The sequence below is a fragment of the Camelus ferus genome, chromosome 9 (assembly GCF_009834535.1).
Source record: "Camelus ferus isolate YT-003-E chromosome 9, BCGSAC_Cfer_1.0, whole genome shotgun sequence".
NCBI classification, from domain to species: domain Eukaryota; kingdom Metazoa; phylum Chordata; class Mammalia; order Artiodactyla; family Camelidae; genus Camelus; species Camelus ferus.
The window spans coordinates 20,612,969-20,632,240 of record NC_045704.1 but is presented as its reverse complement, the minus strand read 5'-3'; the positions used below and the strand labels follow the sequence as shown (position 1 = coordinate 20,632,240).

Here is a 19,272-nt window from a genome sequence, read left to right as displayed (position 1 = left end):
AAGTCAGACAAAGACAAATACTGTATTATTACTTACATGTGGAACCTAAAAATACAACAAACTAGTGAATATAACAAAAAAAAAAAGCAGATTCACAGATATATAGAACTAGTGATTACTAGTGGGGAGGGGGAAGGAACATTATATGGCTGAGGGAGTAAATGGTACAAATTAGTGGGTTTAAGATAGGCTTATGGATGTATTGTACAACACGAAGAATAAAGCCAACATTTTGTAATAACTGTAAATGAAAAGTAACCTTTAAAAATTGTATAAATTAAGAAAAAAAATTTTAAGTACTTGGTGTGTTCATTGGCTATGCACAAGGGGCAGACCCACTGAGTCCGGTAACTGATAGAAATGGGAAAGGAGACAATGAACCTTTCTTGAGGCCCAGATGACAGGGTCACCTTGCTCACTTGCCCTTCCTCGACCACGGGAAGGCTATCAGAGAACATTCGGGCTTCCATCTCAACCTCAATGTCACAGACAAGAGTCAGGGTCTTTACTGTCAAGAGGCAGAGCTATCCCATCCTGTGCTGTCATATATGACTATGTGTGACACACAGTCGCCAACAGTCTCCCCAAATTCACACAGCTATTGCTGTATAGTCACACACCCACCACTAGACAAAGTTAACACTCTGAGTCAAACTTCCTTCCCCTCCGCACACAGTGCTGCACAGTCCAACCCCACGGAGGCGCAGTTACAGAAGCAGTCACAAAGCTCACACATGCCTGCACGCAAAGAGGAATACATGGTCACATAGAAACAACCACACACCACTACAAGGACACACAGTCACAGGTAACACACACTAGCACACGCAGTAACATATCAGGGAGACTCACCTGCATAAGGCTACACACACACACACACACACACACACACACACACATACTGACGCTCCCGCATTATCACACACAATTTCATAACTGACACCAGCCTCCCCAACCCTACCCGTTCCGCCTGAAGACTTAAGACTCAGTCTCCATTCCCTCCCCGCCCCAGCCCGGCCTCCGAACGTTTTACCTGCGTTCCTCCCTCCGGAAGGTGTCAGCGACCAGGCCCAACCGCTCCGAGAGCAGCCCTGGGCTCCAGCTGCCCGGGCGCGGCGGCTGCTGGGAAATGTAGTTCGGCGCCGCACTCGCGAGAGACAAGATGGCGCCTGGCTAGAGCTCAGCCAGAGATTCCTCACAATCGCTCCCTCCCTTCACCCCTTCTCCCCCCGCCTCCCCAAGCCTGGAACCAGGAGTCTTCCGGCGCTCCTGGCGGACGTAGCCTTTAACTATAACTCCTAGTTGGAGTTACCGGCGCGCTTGAACTGAGCTTATTATAACGCAAGACACAACACTGCCCTCTCCCAGAGACAGACATAACACAGATAGAATGTTACCTAGGTCCTGAAGCTCGGCCTACGTACCCGCCTCCCCCAGCCGGGGAGACAGTCCCACAAACTGGGGCGGAGTTAAGCAAGCGCGAAAGCTGACTCGAAAAGGTCTCTCGAACCACTGAAACTTCTGGGAAATGTAGTCCACAATCAGAAGAGCGGACGACCGACCAATACCGACCGATTCCGTCGGGGATTGAGTCCGGGCTTGTTGGCGCCCAGGAGACCTCTGGGAGTGCTAGCCAGCCCAAGAAGTGCGCAGGCGCAGAATTCGTGGCTCGCCATCGTTGTCTTTGTCTGCTGGTGAGTTTGGTTTGGGCTCTGCGAATCGCAGATCTGGGCGCGAGACCTGGGTTTCTGGGCTTACAGTCCGGTCACGGAGGCTGTAGGGTAGGTTTCGCGGAGCCTGCGACCGGGCTGGGGAGACTGAAGGGGAGAAATCGCCTCCTGTGACGTGCAGTGTTCGAAGCTTATGTGGATGGGGGCAGGGGTCCAGAAGGAAAGTGGGGCGGCTTCGCGGGCGGGTGACCAAGACTGTGAGGGAGTGCGAGAGGATTGTAGATTTGTAACCTGTGTGGTTCTAAGTTTGTGAGAGTAGGTGGCATTGTGAGCTTAGTGGGGTAGTACCATCTAAACCTCACTTTTCTTTCTAAATAACGATAAGGATGCATCTTTCTGGAGCATCCGTTTCTTTGAAAAATGAGAAAGGGAAAAGGCTAAGCAATTGAGCGATAAGTAATTTTAAAGCGATTTTTATATTAAAGCAGACTCACTGTGGAGTAGAAAACAAAATCGGGATTATTTTTTTAAGAAGAAATATTTCTGGAAAACTCGTTATTGAGTATCTAGACTCCATGTAGGTATTGACTTTCCTTCATTCTTTGGAAGAATTTTGGTGAGGCTGCCTTGAGAAGTCCTGGACTAAGGAATAGCTTTAAGAGGTAGTTTCCACTAGTGCAGACAACACAGAATTGGGAAGCAACTTGTCCTGTCTTTGGTGCAGAGATCAAGTAACCAATTTAAGACTCCCTAGTTTGTCAGTGAGTATGGCAATCTGACTCCTAATTTGACCAGGTTTTCCTCAAACCAAATAGCATTTGTAAACGTAGTGAAACAGATTTTCTTTTACCTATAAAGACAGTTTCTTCCAGCATTTTATCACCCTAAACATGTTTTTCGATACAGTGAAAGCAAAGTACTACAGCACGAAAACTCATATGTAGAAATAATAGCTTTGATCATACAGAAAATAATCAGTATTAGTTATAAAGAAAAGTCCTTTATTTACAATAGCAACAAATCACATTAAACACCTAGGGATAAACAGTAAATGTATAAACCTATACGAAGGTTATTTTTAAATGTTAATGAAGGACCCAAAATAAAACTTGAGCAAATGGAAATATGTCACAGATTTTAAAAGTCTGCGATGTATTTTGTTACACGAAGAAAGGAAGGTGTATGCTAGGTGTAATCTAATTTTTTTTTTTTATTAAGTGTGGGTAGGAATTTATATTTGTGATTGCATGAAGAAACTTTTGAAGTTCACACAGAAAATAAAAACTGTTGTCAGGGGATGCAGCAGCTAGGGCAGGGACATTTTTGCTTGCCTGTTTTGTACCTTTCCATTTTTAACTGCAATAGAGGAATTAGATTTCTACATTCACTCCATTCCTTTTCAGCTGTTTATCACTGCCTCATTCTTGAATGTTCCCTTGCCTTCAATGATCCTACCCTCACTTACATACTTCAGTCAAAACCAAGGAACAACTTCCCCCAAAAAACCTCCATCTGTGACTTATGTTTCTGTTTGTCCCTTAAATATTAGTGTTCCTGAGTTTCTGATTTTGATCATCTTTTTTCACCTCTAAGAACAGTATGAGCAACAGAATTCCATTGCTGTGACTTCAGGTGATAGAAGAGTAACAAATGTCCATTTCTGTTTGAGTTTTGTACTGAGTTCTTCATCTGTGTCTCCAACTGCCTAATGGACAGCTCCATCTGGAGGTTGCATAGGAACTTCAAACTCTTTATGTCCAAAATGTCTTTAATCCTGCAGTTTGCCTCCATCCTTTCCCCCTTTTGTATTAACCTGTTTTCATGAATTCATAGCACTGTCCACCCGGATTCGAAGCCTCCTATGTTAGATAAGGGAGGAGCTTCTGAGAAAGTTTTACCCTTTTATCTGTCACACCCCATTACAAATTGGAGACCATGGTCTCTTCAGTACACATAGTAAGTGATAAATATATAAATTTACTGAACTAATGATTGAATGACCGTATAATTATGGGACACTTAGAATATTTAATTTCTCCTAGAGTAACATAACATAGGACAAATATTAGGCTTCTAAAAATTTTAAGAACTCTGATCCATGAATCATTACCAGAACAACTTCCTTTACATTTTATCCATATCACTCAAGTTTGGTGACTTCACATTTATGAGAAAAGTATTGCTGTGGGGTAAAATGGTATTCAGAACTGTGACTGTTCAATCAGGAGCAAGGCCACAAGTGACACCTGCTCAAAGGTACCTGTACAGGTTGTGAGTCTAGAGAACTCTCGCAACTCAGTCATGTAGTTGTCTGTATAACCTAAATTCTGAAAATAAGGTACCTTCTGTTTCCCATTTTTTGAAATATGTGGAGCCTATAAATAGCATAATGGGTTTGGCCTGAGATGCAAATTATAAATACTTTTTTCCTATGTGCTCACATGTATGTTTGTACTCCAGCTTCTAAGCCAAGGGGTCATCATTACTTTGTTCTTGTTCACAGGCCAGCTTCCCTGTGCATCCCCAGGAGCTACACTTTCTTTATCCTTCAAAACCTTTGAGGATCCTAAGGACCCAGTCTAAATTCTGGGATGCTGCTTTGACCCTCAACAATCACATCCGAATCGTATGTCAGTATTTCGAGTTTTAAATTCATCAGTTCAAACAAGAAGAGCAATGGATGTTTGAGGAAGGAATGTAAAGGAGGTGTTCTCCAGGGGAGTGAGACAGAACCCAGCAGGTATGAATGGGATAAAGGCTCATTACAGTCATTCAGTGAGTTTGCAGCACCTGAAAATTTTTTTTGAGGAGATGGTCTTATCAGCCCTTGTTTTGTTTCTGTTTTTGTTTTTGGTGGGGGTAGGTAATTAGATTTATTTACTTATTTATTCTTAGAGGAGGTACCAAGGATTGAACCCAGGACCTCATACATGCTAAGCATGCACTCTACCACTTGAGCTATACCCTACCCCGTAGCCCTTGTCTTTTGGAGTGACAATTGCTGAGGATTCTTTAGATCCCCAAATAACGTTTCAAAAGACTCTTCCTGGATTGAAGCTCTTCTTTTCTCAGGTTCTGGAAGACTGGTTGCCCCTCTAACGTCTCTTCTGGATGCCAGCCTCTCTACCTCATTTGCAGTCTCAATTTTCTGACTTTCACAGCCTAAATTTCGTGCCTCTTCTCACTAACATGCTCCATTTTTCACTTCTCTCTGTATGCCTAGACTCCCTTCCTTACTCACTCAGTCCTTTTTGCCAAGGATTCTAGATCTGTAATTGTTTGAAAACTAGCACATAGATTCTTTTCTTTAAAATTTAACTATCATTTCTCCCTCCTTCCATTGTTATATATCTCAGAGGTGAATCTTACCCCCCTTATTCTTATTTCTTCTTATCTTCTTACCTCCAACTATCATAGTACAACTTTTCTCCACCTCCTGCTTTTAAACAGTAATGCAGGCTTGGCAATTGGTGCTGACTTCCTACTAGTTCACCTCTCTCTTACTTTTAAAGAGATATAGTACTACTATTTTTAAAATCTAATACATACACTTGATAGAAATTAAAATAATAGCTATGTCTCCTCATTCCTGGCCCTGAGTTCTCCATTTCTGCTCCCTGGAAGCAGCCACTATTAACACCGTATGCTTCTAAATGTTTACTTTTAAGCAGAGCAGTGACATGATTTGACTCTTGACAAGATTACCGTGGTTGCTATGTAGAGAAGAGTTGCAATATATATCAAGATGCTCAAATATTAAGCAAACTCTTAACGTATTCTGTATAAATGGTGACCTGTTAAGAGCAGAGGTTGGCAAACTATGCTCTGTGTTGTAAAAAGTTTTTGTAAAAATTTCATTCATCTTCTCCATTTTCTTACAGTCTGAGACAACTTTCATGTGCCTGAGTTGAGTAGGCATCTGCCCATCCATGATATGTAAAGCAATGAGATGGGACTAAAAAGTGCTATCAGTCATGGTAGAGCTAAGTGACTATAATAAACCCTAAAATGTGCTGGTTTGAGGAATGTAGGAATTGATTTCTTGGTTACAGGTGAGTAGTCAGGATGTCCCTGATAGCTTTGGTCTTTGCAGTAGTTTAAGATCCAGATTTCTTCCAGGTTTATCATTTAGTTGTACTTGAAGCTGGAGCAACAGTGCATCCTGGTCCAGCCAGATAAAGGAGGGAGGAATCTCCACTCTCGGGTAGCAGGGGTCAGTAAATTTTTTCCATAAAGGGCCAATAGTGAGTGTTTTAGGCTTTTTAAGCCATAGGATCTCTGTTGCAACTGCTCAGTTCAGGTATTATAGCATAAAACTGGTTTGCTTAGCATTAGAGCATTTTGATTTGTGTTTTGAAAATACTTTTTAAACCACAGGATAAATGCTGCTGAAAGGACCACTTTGCCTGCTATTCAGATAATATTACCTAGTTCAGTTCAGGATTGTCTGTCATTTTACAGTATAAAAAATTCAATTCTGGTAAATATGTGTGAAAAATGTTGATATAATTCCTATAAAAATACAGGGGACTTTTATTGCCAATAATATGTAATTTCTTTGTTTTCATTTGGCTTATTAGGAATAAGAACTTAATCCTGATTTATTTTGCATCATACCTTTGCAGATTCAATGAATTTAAGAATTGGAAAATTTGTAATAAATAGTATTACTGTAATTTGTTAAAAGTTTAGTAAACTCTAAATCTTAAGCCACATGTGCCTTGGACTTTATGGTGATGAAATGTCTGAACAATTGTCTCTTTTTTTCTATGCTTTTCTGTTTACGTTTTCTGTCTTTTCTGGTCTCAGTTTTCATAGGTTATATTTACTAGGTTTCAAATTTATTTGCATAGGGTTGAGCAAAATAGTCTGTACAATCCTTATTTTCCATCTACAGTTATTTTTAAATAATCATTTGTTATTTTTGTAATTTTGCTTTTATTCCTTTTTAGTTTTTCCCTAAGAATCAACTCGTGAATCTATTATTACTTCTCTTTTTCTGTTTGTAATAATTACTTTTTTATCTTTAATAATTTTTGTTTGTCTTTTGCTCACTTTCCCTTATTGTAATTCCTTATTTTGAGTGTTTATTATTGCTTCTTCTTAGAATAATGTAAAACATTTGTGCTCAAACTTCTCCAAGTATTTTTTTCAAATATATTCTATGGGCTGTGATATACATTGTGTTCTGAATAATTATTCTGAATATTATGCAACTTATTTTAATTTCCTCTTTGACCAAAGAGTTTGTTCCAGCCGGTAGCTTTTGAAATTTACATGTGAAAGATTTTTATTTCTCTAATTTATGACTTCTTTTTTTAGTCAAAGTATTTTGCCTATCCTTTTATACTTTGTGGAATATTTGAGGTTTTATACCTATTCTGTGGGCTAATTTTGAGAATGTTCTCTGAGCATTTTAAAGGTGGTTTCTACCTATTTACAAGATAGAGAAGAAACTGGTTAGCTCTACATTATAAATTAGTGTATGTTTTTATTTCATGTCCCCTATTTTTTATACATTCTCATAGTTCATGGATTTGATCTCCTAGGTTGAGAGAGGTAGTCTTCTCCCTTGCTAATCTGGTTTTGCATCTTATATTTCTGTAGTTTATATATTCAAGATTATCTTCTTTGTTTTATCTTTATTCTTTATTTTCAGCATTTCTTATATATTGTTTTAGATGCCTATCTTGTATATATATATATATAGTTTAGGTGGGTTTTGTTATACCAGTTGTTAAACTTTAGCATACATCGAAGTCACCTATAGGGCTTGTTAAACACAGACTGCCGGGCCCTACCCGCAGGTTTTCTGATTCAGGAGATCTGGGTTGAGGCCTGAGAATTTTCTGTATAAGCCTATCATAGTTCTTTTAATAGTTATTTTTATTCAAATTGCATTTATTTTTTAAAATATTTTATTTATTTTTTGTTTGTTTGATTTGGAGGGGGTAATTAGGTTTATTTATTTATTTATTTATTTATTTTAATGGCGGTACTGAGGTTTGAACCCAGGACCTCGTGCATGCTAAGCACATGCTCTACCACTGAGCTCTACCCTCCCCAGCTCTAGTTATATTTATTGACAGGAACAATATGGTTGATAATGGTTCTCTTATTTAATATTATATACTGTTTAAGTTCTGCCTCATCTTTTGTACCTTTTACAGTAAGATCTTTGATTTGTTTTGAATATTTTTTTTTCTGAAAATTTGGGAAGTTTGTATTTTTTAATTTCTCTTGGTTGCCTTTATATTTGTAATTTTCTTCATCTTCTTCCTTAACTTCTTTAGGCAATATCTATTTACTCCCCACTATGGGTGATGTATATTTTATATTGTCAGTCTTCCTCTTCACCACACAGTTGGTGACCATGTATTATTCCAGCTTTAAACAGTAACTGTTACACCCTTACCCCTACTTTCTGTATATGAAATTCTTTGCATCTTTGCCTTTGTGCAGTGATCCATCTATCAAAGTCCTATCCATCATTGAACCTTGAGCTTTATCTTTATTAAACGATCTCTGTCACTTCTAGGGCAATCTCTAATCTCTGTATTTCCATCCCATATTGTAGCTTTCAGAGCAACTTGGATCTTAAGTGTATACTCTCTTATATTCATGTTTTTCACTTTGATGTCTAAGACATACATTGAAGCTCATTGAGAGAAAGGCCAGTTTTTTATCCTTCTTGTTTGAAGTCTTCAGCACAGATAAGATGATTATTAAATAATTTGTGATTGTTGTGGAGCTTCAGTGTGGATAGATGTACTTTTTTTTTATTGAGTTATAGTCATTTTACAATGTTGTGTCAAATTCCAGTTTAGAGCACAATTTTTCATTTATACATGAACATACGTACATTCATTGTCACATTCTAAAGATGTACTTTTTCATCTTTATTGAGGTATAATTTACATAAAATAAGTCATCCCCTGTAAGTATATATTATTTGATAAATTTGAGCAGTTTATAGCCATATAACCAACACCAAAATCAACGTATTGAACAGTTCCATGGGCAGTTCTTTGTGCCATTTTGCAGTTGAACTACACCCCTCCCCCATCCTGGTGACCACTAATCTGCTTTATGTCAGTAGAGCTTTGCCTTTTCTAAATGTCATATAAATGTAGTCACACAGTGCATAATCTTTTGCATTTAATTTCTTGGACTTAGTTTTGTGTTTTGAGGTTGTCATATTGTAGATTTTTAATATTTAATTCCTTTTCATTGCTGATTAGTGTTATGTCCATAGGACATATTCTATTCATCAGTTAATAGACATTTGTTTTATTTTCATTTTTGGCTATTATGAATAATGCTATTATAAACATTCACATACTAGTCTTCCTGCGAACATATTTTTTCTTTTTTTCTTTTTTTTTGAATGAATGCCTGGGAGTGGGATTGCTGGGTAAAATAATATATGTATATTTAACTCTATAAAATAGTCTCAGTTGTTTTCCAAAGTAGCTGTACCGTTTTTCATTCCCACCAACAATGTATGAGAGTTACAGTTGCTTCACACTCTCACACTTGGATTGCCAGAGTCCTTTTAACTTGAGCCATTTTATGGGTGTACAGTGTATCTTATTAAGGGTTTAATATGCATTTGCCGAATTACTAGTTAAGGTGAACTTATCTTAATGTGCTTATTGGCCATTCATATGTTTTACTTTGTTAAATGTCTATTCCAGCCTTTTGCCCATTTAAAAAACTAAATTGTTTATCTTTTTATTGTTGAGTTTAAGCAGTTCCATATATTTTGGATGCAAGCCCTTTATCAGTTTCTCCCACTCTGTGGCTTTACTTTTTGCTTAAGAAACTTTTTGTTAAGAAACTGTGTTTTTTGAAGGACATTACTTTTTAATTTTGATGAAGTCTACTTTATCATTTTTCTTTTATATTAATAACTTTAATGCTTATGTTGAGGTCTATGATTCGTTTTCAGTGCCTTTTTTGCTTATGGCACACAGTAAGGGTTGAGGTATTTTTTTTAATTATGGAAATTGTAGCACTGATATGAGTAACAGCATATTACTAGTCAGTTCTTGCAATGATTTATAAGAAAATGAAGAAAAAGTTTTGAGAGGGATAGATCAGAACAATCTGAAGGTTTCCAGTGAGTGGATGGAAAAATCATGAAAGAAGGGATTTAGAGAGAGGCCAAGAAAAGGGCTCTTTACAAGAAAAGAGCTTGAGTGCCAGTATATCAGACAAAATAAAAGAAGAAAAATAAATGAAAACCAAAATTGATGATATTGATGGTTTCTGTATCCAGAAATTATAGTATCAGTAATCAAAATGCCACAGCAAATCAGATTTAGAAGCAAAGATGATTATTTTCTGGCATATTTTATTTTTGTTCCCATTAAATAGATGTGTAATTCACCATTTATCCCATGTGAAACTCAACTGTAAGTAAATAAAAAGAGCAATGTCTAGCATTATTTTACAAGTCTTCAAGGACATCTCTGTAGGTATAACAAATGTGAGCTTTTAAAAGTCAAATAGGATTATAGCTTTGCTTGCTCCATCCTTAACCCACAGTTCCAACTCCACATAGACAACCACTTTCAACTCATTTGACAGTGTCTATGGGTATTTATTCTCGCATCTTATACAGCTATTTTACCTGTTTTAAATGTAATCCATTTAAATCCTTATCAACATGCTAAATATGAAATACGGGGTTCAGAACATTTCCTGCATTCATTTTTTCTTCATATTTTCTGTGGAACTCCTTTCTCTGGTCCTTCATATTTTCTCTTGAACCCTGGATTTCTGGAATTTTCCCCCAATCTATTGAATTTTTAAGATCAACATCATACTGTTTACTTCCCAAACCACTTATTTATAGAATCTTGTTACTATTTCATTGCTATATTAACCTCTTAGCTTTCTGTGATACTAACTATGGTATTGTATGTGTGTGTTCTTCTGTTCCCTGCCTTGTTGTTTCCTCTTTGTTTTGATCTATCTTTCACATTAGGGCTTTTGTCAAATCTTTGTGATCTGTAACTCTATGTTAATACATTGAGGTACCAGAAAGATTATTGTAATCTCCTTGTGCATGGGTGGGGCTTGTAAAATGGTGGGCTTCACTGTGCAGCATTCAGTCAGATATCTAGACTCCAAATGTCAGTATCTATAAATTCGCATGATCATCTCCTTTTTTCAGAAAAGAATGCTTTCATTATCTGACACCTGGCAACTTCTAGCGTTCCTGGAGTCTAGCAGTAGAAAGCAGTTGGGACCCGATTCTATGTATCAATTTTTACTCATCCCCTTCTTTTAGTATGGTAGTCTCATCTGCTTCCCTTGCCATCACTACATTTAGAGTCTCTCAGTTGTACTTTGTCTTGATAATAAATTCCTATTCCTTCCAGTTAGGAGAGTTTGGTGGGACAGCTCCTCCTTTTATAGTCATTTTATAAGCCCCACCTTCCACTCTCACCCAGTCTCTCCAGTTATAGAGCCTTTTTGTTGACAGCTGTGTGATGAATTACCACGCTTCTAAATGGCATCCTCTTCTGCTAGCGTTTTATTTAAGCCACTCAGTTCTGCTGTTAATTTATAGTCCTTTATTTGCTTTCCTTTCAAAGTTTCTTAATACTTTCATCCACCGTTGTCTCCTCAACCTCTTAGTTTTTATGAGTAATGACCTTCATCCCCTTACTGACATGTTAATAGAGTTTAGGAAGATACAGAAATAAGTGTCTTATTTAACCACACATCCCTTTAATGATATTTCTATTCTTTTTTTTTTTTTATCCCTTCATCCTAGGCTTTCCAAATTTTATGTTTTTGTCCTTTCATCCTGTTTGTCACCTGTTCTTTATGATTCCTCTTACTTCACTGATTTATAAAGTATGTAGTTTCCTTTAAAAGCAGTTTAAGCTATATGCACCCAGGAATGCTGTTTGTATTTGAGCTCTCTTTTTCATACTGGTAGGTTAGGTTTGAAACAGTCTATTTTAAAAATTGCATACTTCTGAAATTTTGTTAAAAAATAGTGGAAAAATTCACACACATTACTGATATTGATGATGATGATAGCTACTTTATTGTATGTTTATTGCATACCAGGGATTAAATATTTTACAGTTACTGTTTTCAATGATAATTTTTTTGTACTCCCTTTTAGAAAAGGCCTGGGAATTTTCTAAATAAATAAAGGCACAACAGGAAAGACATGCGAGTTAAGTCTCATCCTTCTCCAGGAATATACAGCTAAGGAAAAACTCTGAAAACCTAAGTAGGAGGAAAGTATTTACTCTGAGCACAGACACTGATTCTTTAAGACTACTCCTCTATGTACAGGATTCAGTTCAAAAGAGTTTGGAACATAATTTACACTTAAATATGAAAGAAGCTACCTAAGAAAGAACCATTGAGAATATAATAAGGATGCTGTGTTTCATCCCAATTTAATCATCTGTTCTCAGGACTACCTGTGTGAAAAGTTTTCCATCATAAATTCAACTTCATTAGATACAGAATTATTATTGGAGAGAAACTATATGAATTTACTGAATGTGGAGAAGCTTTCATCCATGTCACGTGTGAAGAGATACTAAGGAATTCTAGTTGGAGAAAATATCTGTGCATGGTAAGAATGTTGGAAAGCCTTCAGCCTGAATCGGATCTCCTTCAGCCTGATCAAATTCATACTGGAGAGAAACCTTATGAGTGTAATGAATGTCGAAAAACATTTAGCCTGAAGCAGAATCTCATAGAGCATAAGAAAATACATACTGGAGAGAAATCACAGCAATGTCCTGAATGTGGTAAAGTATTCTCTCGAATCTCATCCCTTACTCTGCATTTGAGAAGTCATACAGGAAAGAAACCATATAAATGTAATAAGTGTGGAAGAGCCTTCAGCCAGAAGCGAAACTTGCTTTCTCATCAAAAACATCATACTGGAGAGAAAACTTATGAATGTGGGAAAGCTTCTATTCAGACACCAAGCCTCATTAAGCACCAGAGAAATCATATTGGAAACAAACCCTATGCATGTAAGGAGTGTGGCAAAGCCTTCAGTGGCAAGTCATATCTTGCTGAGCATGAGAACATTCATACAGGAGAGAAACCATTTGAATGTAATCAATGTGGAAGAGCATTCAGCCAGAAGCAATACCTCGTTAAACATCAGAATATCCATAGTGGAAAGAAACCCTTTAAATGTAATGAGTGTGGAAAAGCCTTTAGCCAGAAGGAAAACCTCATTATCCATCAAAGAATACATACTGGAGAGAAACCTTATGAATGTAAAGGGTGTGGAAAAGCTTTCATTCAGAAGTCAAGCCTCATCAGACACCAGAGAAGTCATACAGGAGAGAAACCCTATATATGTAAGGAATGTGGGAAAGCCTTCAGTGGCAAATCAAACCTTACTGAGCATGAGAAAATTCATATTGGAGAGAAACCCTATAAATGTAATGAATGTGGAACAATCTTTAGGCAGAAGCAGTACCTCATTAAACATCACAACATTCATACAGGAGAAAAACCCTATGAATGTAATAAATGTGGAAAAGCCTTCTCTAGAATCACATCACTTATTGTACATGTGAGAATTCATACAGGTGATAAGCCTTATGAATGTAAAATATGTGGGAAAGCTTTCTGTCAAAGTTCATCTCTTACGGTGCATATGAGAAGCCATACAGGTGAGAAGCCCTATGGTTGTAATGAATGTGGGAAAGCTTTCTCTCAGTTCTCAACTCTTGCTCTGCATATGAGAATCCATACTGGAGAAAAACCTTATCAGTGTAATGAATGTGGGAAAGCTTTTAGCCAGAAGTCACATCATATTAGACACCAGAGAATTCATACTCATTAAAACTCTATGAATGCCTTGAATTTAGGAAAACCTTCAACAGAATTCATACTAAGCAGTATATCAGAAAAATTATTTTACAGTAAAGTGATGTGAATGTGGAAAATCCATCAGCAACAACTCAAACTTAAAATATTGAGAATTTAATAACTATCATAGTATCTTGAAATTCTACACTCCCAGAACCCTCAGAACCAACACTGTTCATGCTGTAGTTTTAGGAGCATTCTCATTAAAATGAGGAAGGACCCAGTTCTGGACACTAATCACCATGGTTCTGGAAGGCCTACCTGATGCATTCAGAAAAAGATATGAGAGGTATAATGATGTGAAATTAAGAGACAGAATTATCATCTTTTTGTTATGTTTTGCTACATGTACAATCATCAAAACTATTTGCTCTTGATGCAGTTGTAGAAAACAAAGATTGTGATAGAATATTGTTTTCAGAAACATGCATGTTTGTATGGGGAATTGGCAATTTATAGAGGTGGTAATCACAAATGGGCAGGAAAATCATGGATGATTCAAAAAATGGTCTCAGGGCAATTGACTCTTCATTGGAAAAATATTAGGTCTTTGCTATTGTGATACATTAAAGTATTTATTATGACATCCGAAAGCATTTAAGACTAGAGTGCAAAAAGCAAAACTTAGTAACATAAGAATTTTATAGGAGAATTTTTTTCAAACCTTGGGGTAGAAAAGAATCTCTAAAAATAGATTCCAGATTCCTGCTCTTGAGTATATATACATATACCCAAGTAACTGATACATGTACACAGGGAATCATGTACCTTTATGTTCATTGCAGCATGAATTATATTAGCAAAAAATTGGAAAGAGATGTCTGTCACTTGTGAAATGGATGAATAAAATGTGATATAGAACGTTCTCTGGCAGTTAAGTATAACAAATCAAATTTATATGTATTAACAGAAAGATCTGAAAAATCACATAGAGTGAAAAAAAGAAGTGATGAATATATTATAATCATACATGTGTGAATTTGAATTAACACTAACCAACACTACTATTAAAGCATTGGTTATGGATGAACATTTTTATGTAAAACTATGAAGAACAGATCAGAAGGATTCACACTTGATTCCCTAAAGTGGTTGTCTCTAGAGAGAAAGGCAATAGAAGGGAAATGGGGCCAAGCATGGTAGTTAAATGCTACTTCAGTTTTATATCTAAATACCTATCTCATTAAAAAGAAAGAAAGATTCTAAGTAAATATAGCAAAATGTTAGTTAATTCTGGGTTGTAATAATATATGTGCTTATTCTGTTGTTTATGCTATTTCTTTTAAACTTTGGAAAATTTTAAAAGATAGGGAAACGGGTAGGGAAACTATACAGAGTACATGTTATAATGGACCAACACTCCCAAATAGATGCTAATATTTTACAGCAGATATTTCTAAAATCGTATCTTTACTATATGAAATAATTTTTAAAATTAAGATGGTAACTTAACAATTTCAGTTATTTAAACTTACTCTCAAATGTCATATCACTAATCTCTGTGTGGTCGCTACTGAGAACTTACAGCATGATTTTGCAAGATGATTGGATCATATACATTTAAGGGATCATATTTAATAATACATGACCAGACCTATTAGAGAGAATTAGTTTTTACTGTAACATTTATCAGAAATCTCAACAGTCCACATAACTAGTATTGGCATTAGAAATTTGACATTTTCATAATGAGGAAACCATGGTACTCTAACATTTTTTAATATGCCACTGAGTAAAACTCTTGCATTTCAGCTTCAGTTTTAATCTGAGACTCTTTTTTTTTTTTTTTCCTAATCTCTCAGACATAATCACCTCATCTCTTGTTTGTTTATTTTCTTTGGGAAAATAGCTCTGAAAGGGGAGATCTCAGACCTAGACAGAATTCTTTTATTAAAGCAAATCTTTTTGAGGATTTTTATTTAATTCCTTTCCTCAATTACTTGACATATAGAAAGCAGTTAGTGCTCTTTTGAATAAGTGATTAAAAATGACTATGTCACACTTAAACCTTAGGCTATTTTCAAATATATCAACTTCTTTTAAACTCAAAGAAATGCTATGCTGATACAACTGCACTGCTTGTCACTGGCATTTCTGAAGGTTGGTCTTGAGATAAGATTAAAAATGCCAGGGGTTGATTTTCTGAGGTTATGTATCCAAATAACATACTTGTATATCTATGTGAATTTAAATATCCTTTCTTTTCTTCCATTTCTCAGTAAGCATTCTCTCATATTAAGTGTTATGCTCCTGTGCTGGTGTAGCTTTGATGTCACCAGAGCAATTACCAACTCTAATGCAAACCAAACTAAGAGGATTACATTTTGGTGCTTATAGATGGCCAGGGCTAAGGCCCAGAAACAAGAATGATTATCATGGTCAGATAGAGTAAGATAAGCAATTAGGATATGTGCTACTTTAACATTTTAATAGATGCTATCAGTAATTTTCCAAAAGACAAGTTTCCTCTAGCCCGGCACTAGGTGATACTATGCTAAATTCATGTTTGTCTGATGAGTATAACCTTGCCTGCTCCTAGATTTGCTTCTTTGTAAATTTTCATATTGTTGGCCTATTTTCCTACAATTTCTTTTTTGTCAGTTTTGAAGACCTGTTCACATATTAAACATTACAAAGTTTATGGGTTGGTTATAAAGATATTTTAATCTCTAGATTATGTATGTTACTTCTTAGGTTTTCTTGCAAGTTATTTACTGTTTCTTTTTATAATATGTAAATATTTAATTCCACCTAGAATTTAGCATTTAATGTCATATATGAAGGTTGTTATTTTCTTCTAGATGGGTTTCTAGTTGTACAAGGACAATTTGTTAAAATAATCCAGCTGTTAGTTTAGCAGCCAGTCACACAGCTCTGACAACTGCATGTCCACCATAAGCCATCACAGATTTGAATTGGCAATCAAAAAGACAGACAGAACAGTAAGTTTTAAACCAACATTAGGTTTATTATTAGCTTTTCCTGACAAGACAGCATCTTCACAGCATATTCATCAGACAGTCCTTCAACTGCCTAAGCAACACAGCTTCCAGTGCCTTAGCACTGCACAGGGGAGAAGAGGTTACAAATGGTGGGGTTCACCTCAGCCTGGGAAATGTTAACATCCTCATCCAGGACATTTTACAGTAATCCACCATGGCATCTGAGGGATTTACAGTGGTATTTTCTTCTGGGAAACTGGTAGAAAGGCAAATCTAAGGTCATCTTTCCAGACATGGGTTAGTGGGAAACGTTACTGATCCCATACTTTTCCTATTCAACTGAAACTTTGCTATGTAATCCTTTAACCAGATGATCTTTTCCTCCTTCAACTAAAACTGCCTTATGTTCTCATTTGTACCAAGATCTATTCTGTGTTCTCTTGTTTCACTAATCTATTTTTATATTCCTATACTAATACCATATTAAATGATAGCATTAACATTAGCCTTACTGTATTTTGATACTGCATAATAGAGCAAGTCCCCCTTACTATTTTTCAGTTTTATTTGCTAATCTAAGTTAATTTTCTTTCTATGTAAATAAAGATAGTTTTCTCGAATTATAAAAACCCTTTGATACTCTAAGTGGGAGAAGTGACATTTAGGATATTGTCTTTCTGTCCACCCCAAAACAGTATGCCTTTGCATTTATTCAAATTGTGATTCATGTCCTTCAGCATGAGGATTCTGAACAAAGTAATTTGAAGCCCATCCCTATTTAATACCATTATATTATAGGAGATTTTATCAGTTTGGTGAATAAGGGAAACCTGTTATGGACTGAGTGTCTGTATCCCACCCCCGGAATTCATGTGTTGAAGCCGTAATCCCCAGTGTGATGGTTTTGAAGATGGGTCCTTAGGAAAACTAATTAGGTTTTGATTAGGTCATGAGGGAGGGACACTCATACTGGAAAAAAAGGAAGAGAGAGATCTCTCCATGTGTGTAAGCACCAGGAAAAAGCCATGTGAGCACATAGTGAGAAAGCAGCTGTTACAACCCCGGAATTGGACCGTCACCAAATCTGCCAGCACTTTGATCTTGGGACTTCCCAGCCTCTAGAACTGTAAGAAATAAACGTCTGTTCTTTAAACTACCCAGTCTATGGTATTTTGTTACAGTACCCCAAGCTAAGACTGCCCGTTTCCTGCTTAATTCTACCCCAGTCAGTTAAATATGGGGTAACCATCTTATCAGATGCTTATTATGAGCTCCAAATATATGGTAAGTAAAACAGGCACTTTCCATTAGGAGAGTGTAATCTCAACTCCATTAAAAAGCTCTGTAATTTTTGGCAATTTGTAAAACTCCCTAAGCCCCAGTTTCCTTATTTTAAAATAAGAATTGTTAGAACGGGAAATAAGTGAAAAATACACTTCCTGCTAGGGACAGCACCAAAATGTTGAACTAGGAAGCTCCAAGCTATTGTTCCCCCACAGAAATTGAAAAGAAAAAACAAAACAAAACCAGAAGCTTTCTGAACCAACTTTGTTAGTACCGCTGGAAAAAAGGTTTGTAGAAACAAGAAAAAGCCATCTTCAAACTGTTAGTAATGTTTTGTGGCATTTTCACTCTTGCCCCACATAGAAGGGATCTTGGTCTTGAACAAGTGGCAACTCAGCTTCCCCTCTCAAACTGGAGGGAGCAGGGCAGGCCATGCTTGCAAATTATTGTGTATGCCTGTTCTAACCTATCTTGAGGGTACAAGGACTGATGCAAGACACCCATCCATTTCACACTACACAATGCAGGCAGGAAAGGGAGCATGCACTGCTCATAAAACCTTCAAGGTGGACTATAAACCCACAGATACCTAGGGCAAAAGATTATGGGTGGGGATATAGTCATCTATGGCCTGGAGGAGAAGCTGGGGTAAAAGTCTTTGGGAAATTAGGACATTCAAAAGCAAATGTATATATAATAGGCTTTAGGAAGATACACACATGTCCACACCAGAAGCTTGCTAAGAAAAGACCTAAGAAGACAAGATTTCACCTTGGGATGATCCTTAGGCTCAGAGCAATTCTAGCCAAATGGTGAAGGACTGCCCCACACAGAGCCAATCTGCAAAGGTGGCTGTTCTTTTGCCTGTGTGAGTGGGTGGGTGGGTTGTTCCAGCTCCTAGCATTTAAGAAAAATCTGTCAAGGGAGGGTATAGCTCAGTGGTAGAGCTCGTGCTTAGCACCCATGAGGTCCTGGGTTCAATCCTCTGTACCTCCATTAATATAAACAAACAAGCAAACAAACAAACCTAATTACCTCTCCCCAAAAGTAAAAGAAAATCTCTGTCAAAACAGTTAAAAAACAGATGTAAAAAAAATTTTTTTTAAGTTATTCATGATAAGAAAAAGTCTGCAAAAATAGTTTAGAAAAAGTATTGGATTACCACAGCCTTTAACAATCAAAAATATTGAAACCTTAGGAAAGGGGAGAATCTGATTTCCAGAATTAAAACTTTACAATAGTATCCGATTTCCAGAATTAATCTGATTTCCAGAATTAAAACTTTATAATAGCGCCCAATTAGTAGCACAAAACAAAGCACACAAAGAAACAGGAAATATGATTCATTCGAAGGAACAAAGTTAACTGACAGAAACTATCCTTGGACTTACTAGACAAAGGCTTTAAAATAACTGTCTTAAATATGGTCAAAAAGATGAGTAAAAATATGGACAAATAACTAAAGGAAATCAGGAAAATCATATGAACAAAATAAGAATATC

The 19,272-nt window shown here is 36.6% G+C and overlaps 2 protein-coding genes across 2 annotated transcripts in view; one reads left to right on the top strand and one right to left on the bottom strand.

The window, feature by feature from the left end:
* Positions 1-19,272, bottom strand: part of LOC116666048 (translation initiation factor IF-2-like) — a 407,644-nt gene that overhangs the window by 165,260 nt on the left and 223,112 nt on the right. The gene's annotated exons all lie outside the window — the stretch shown is intronic.
* ZNF260 (zinc finger protein 260) lies at positions 1,562-17,642 on the top strand. The gene is made up of 3 exons (XM_032488030.1): positions 1,562-1,694; positions 4,174-4,410; positions 11,818-17,642. The coding sequence occupies exon 3, from the start codon at positions 12,280-12,282 to the stop codon at positions 13,516-13,518; it is 1,239 nt and encodes a 412-aa protein (XP_032343921.1). The 5' UTR covers positions 1,562-1,694; positions 4,174-4,410; positions 11,818-12,279; the 3' UTR covers positions 13,519-17,642.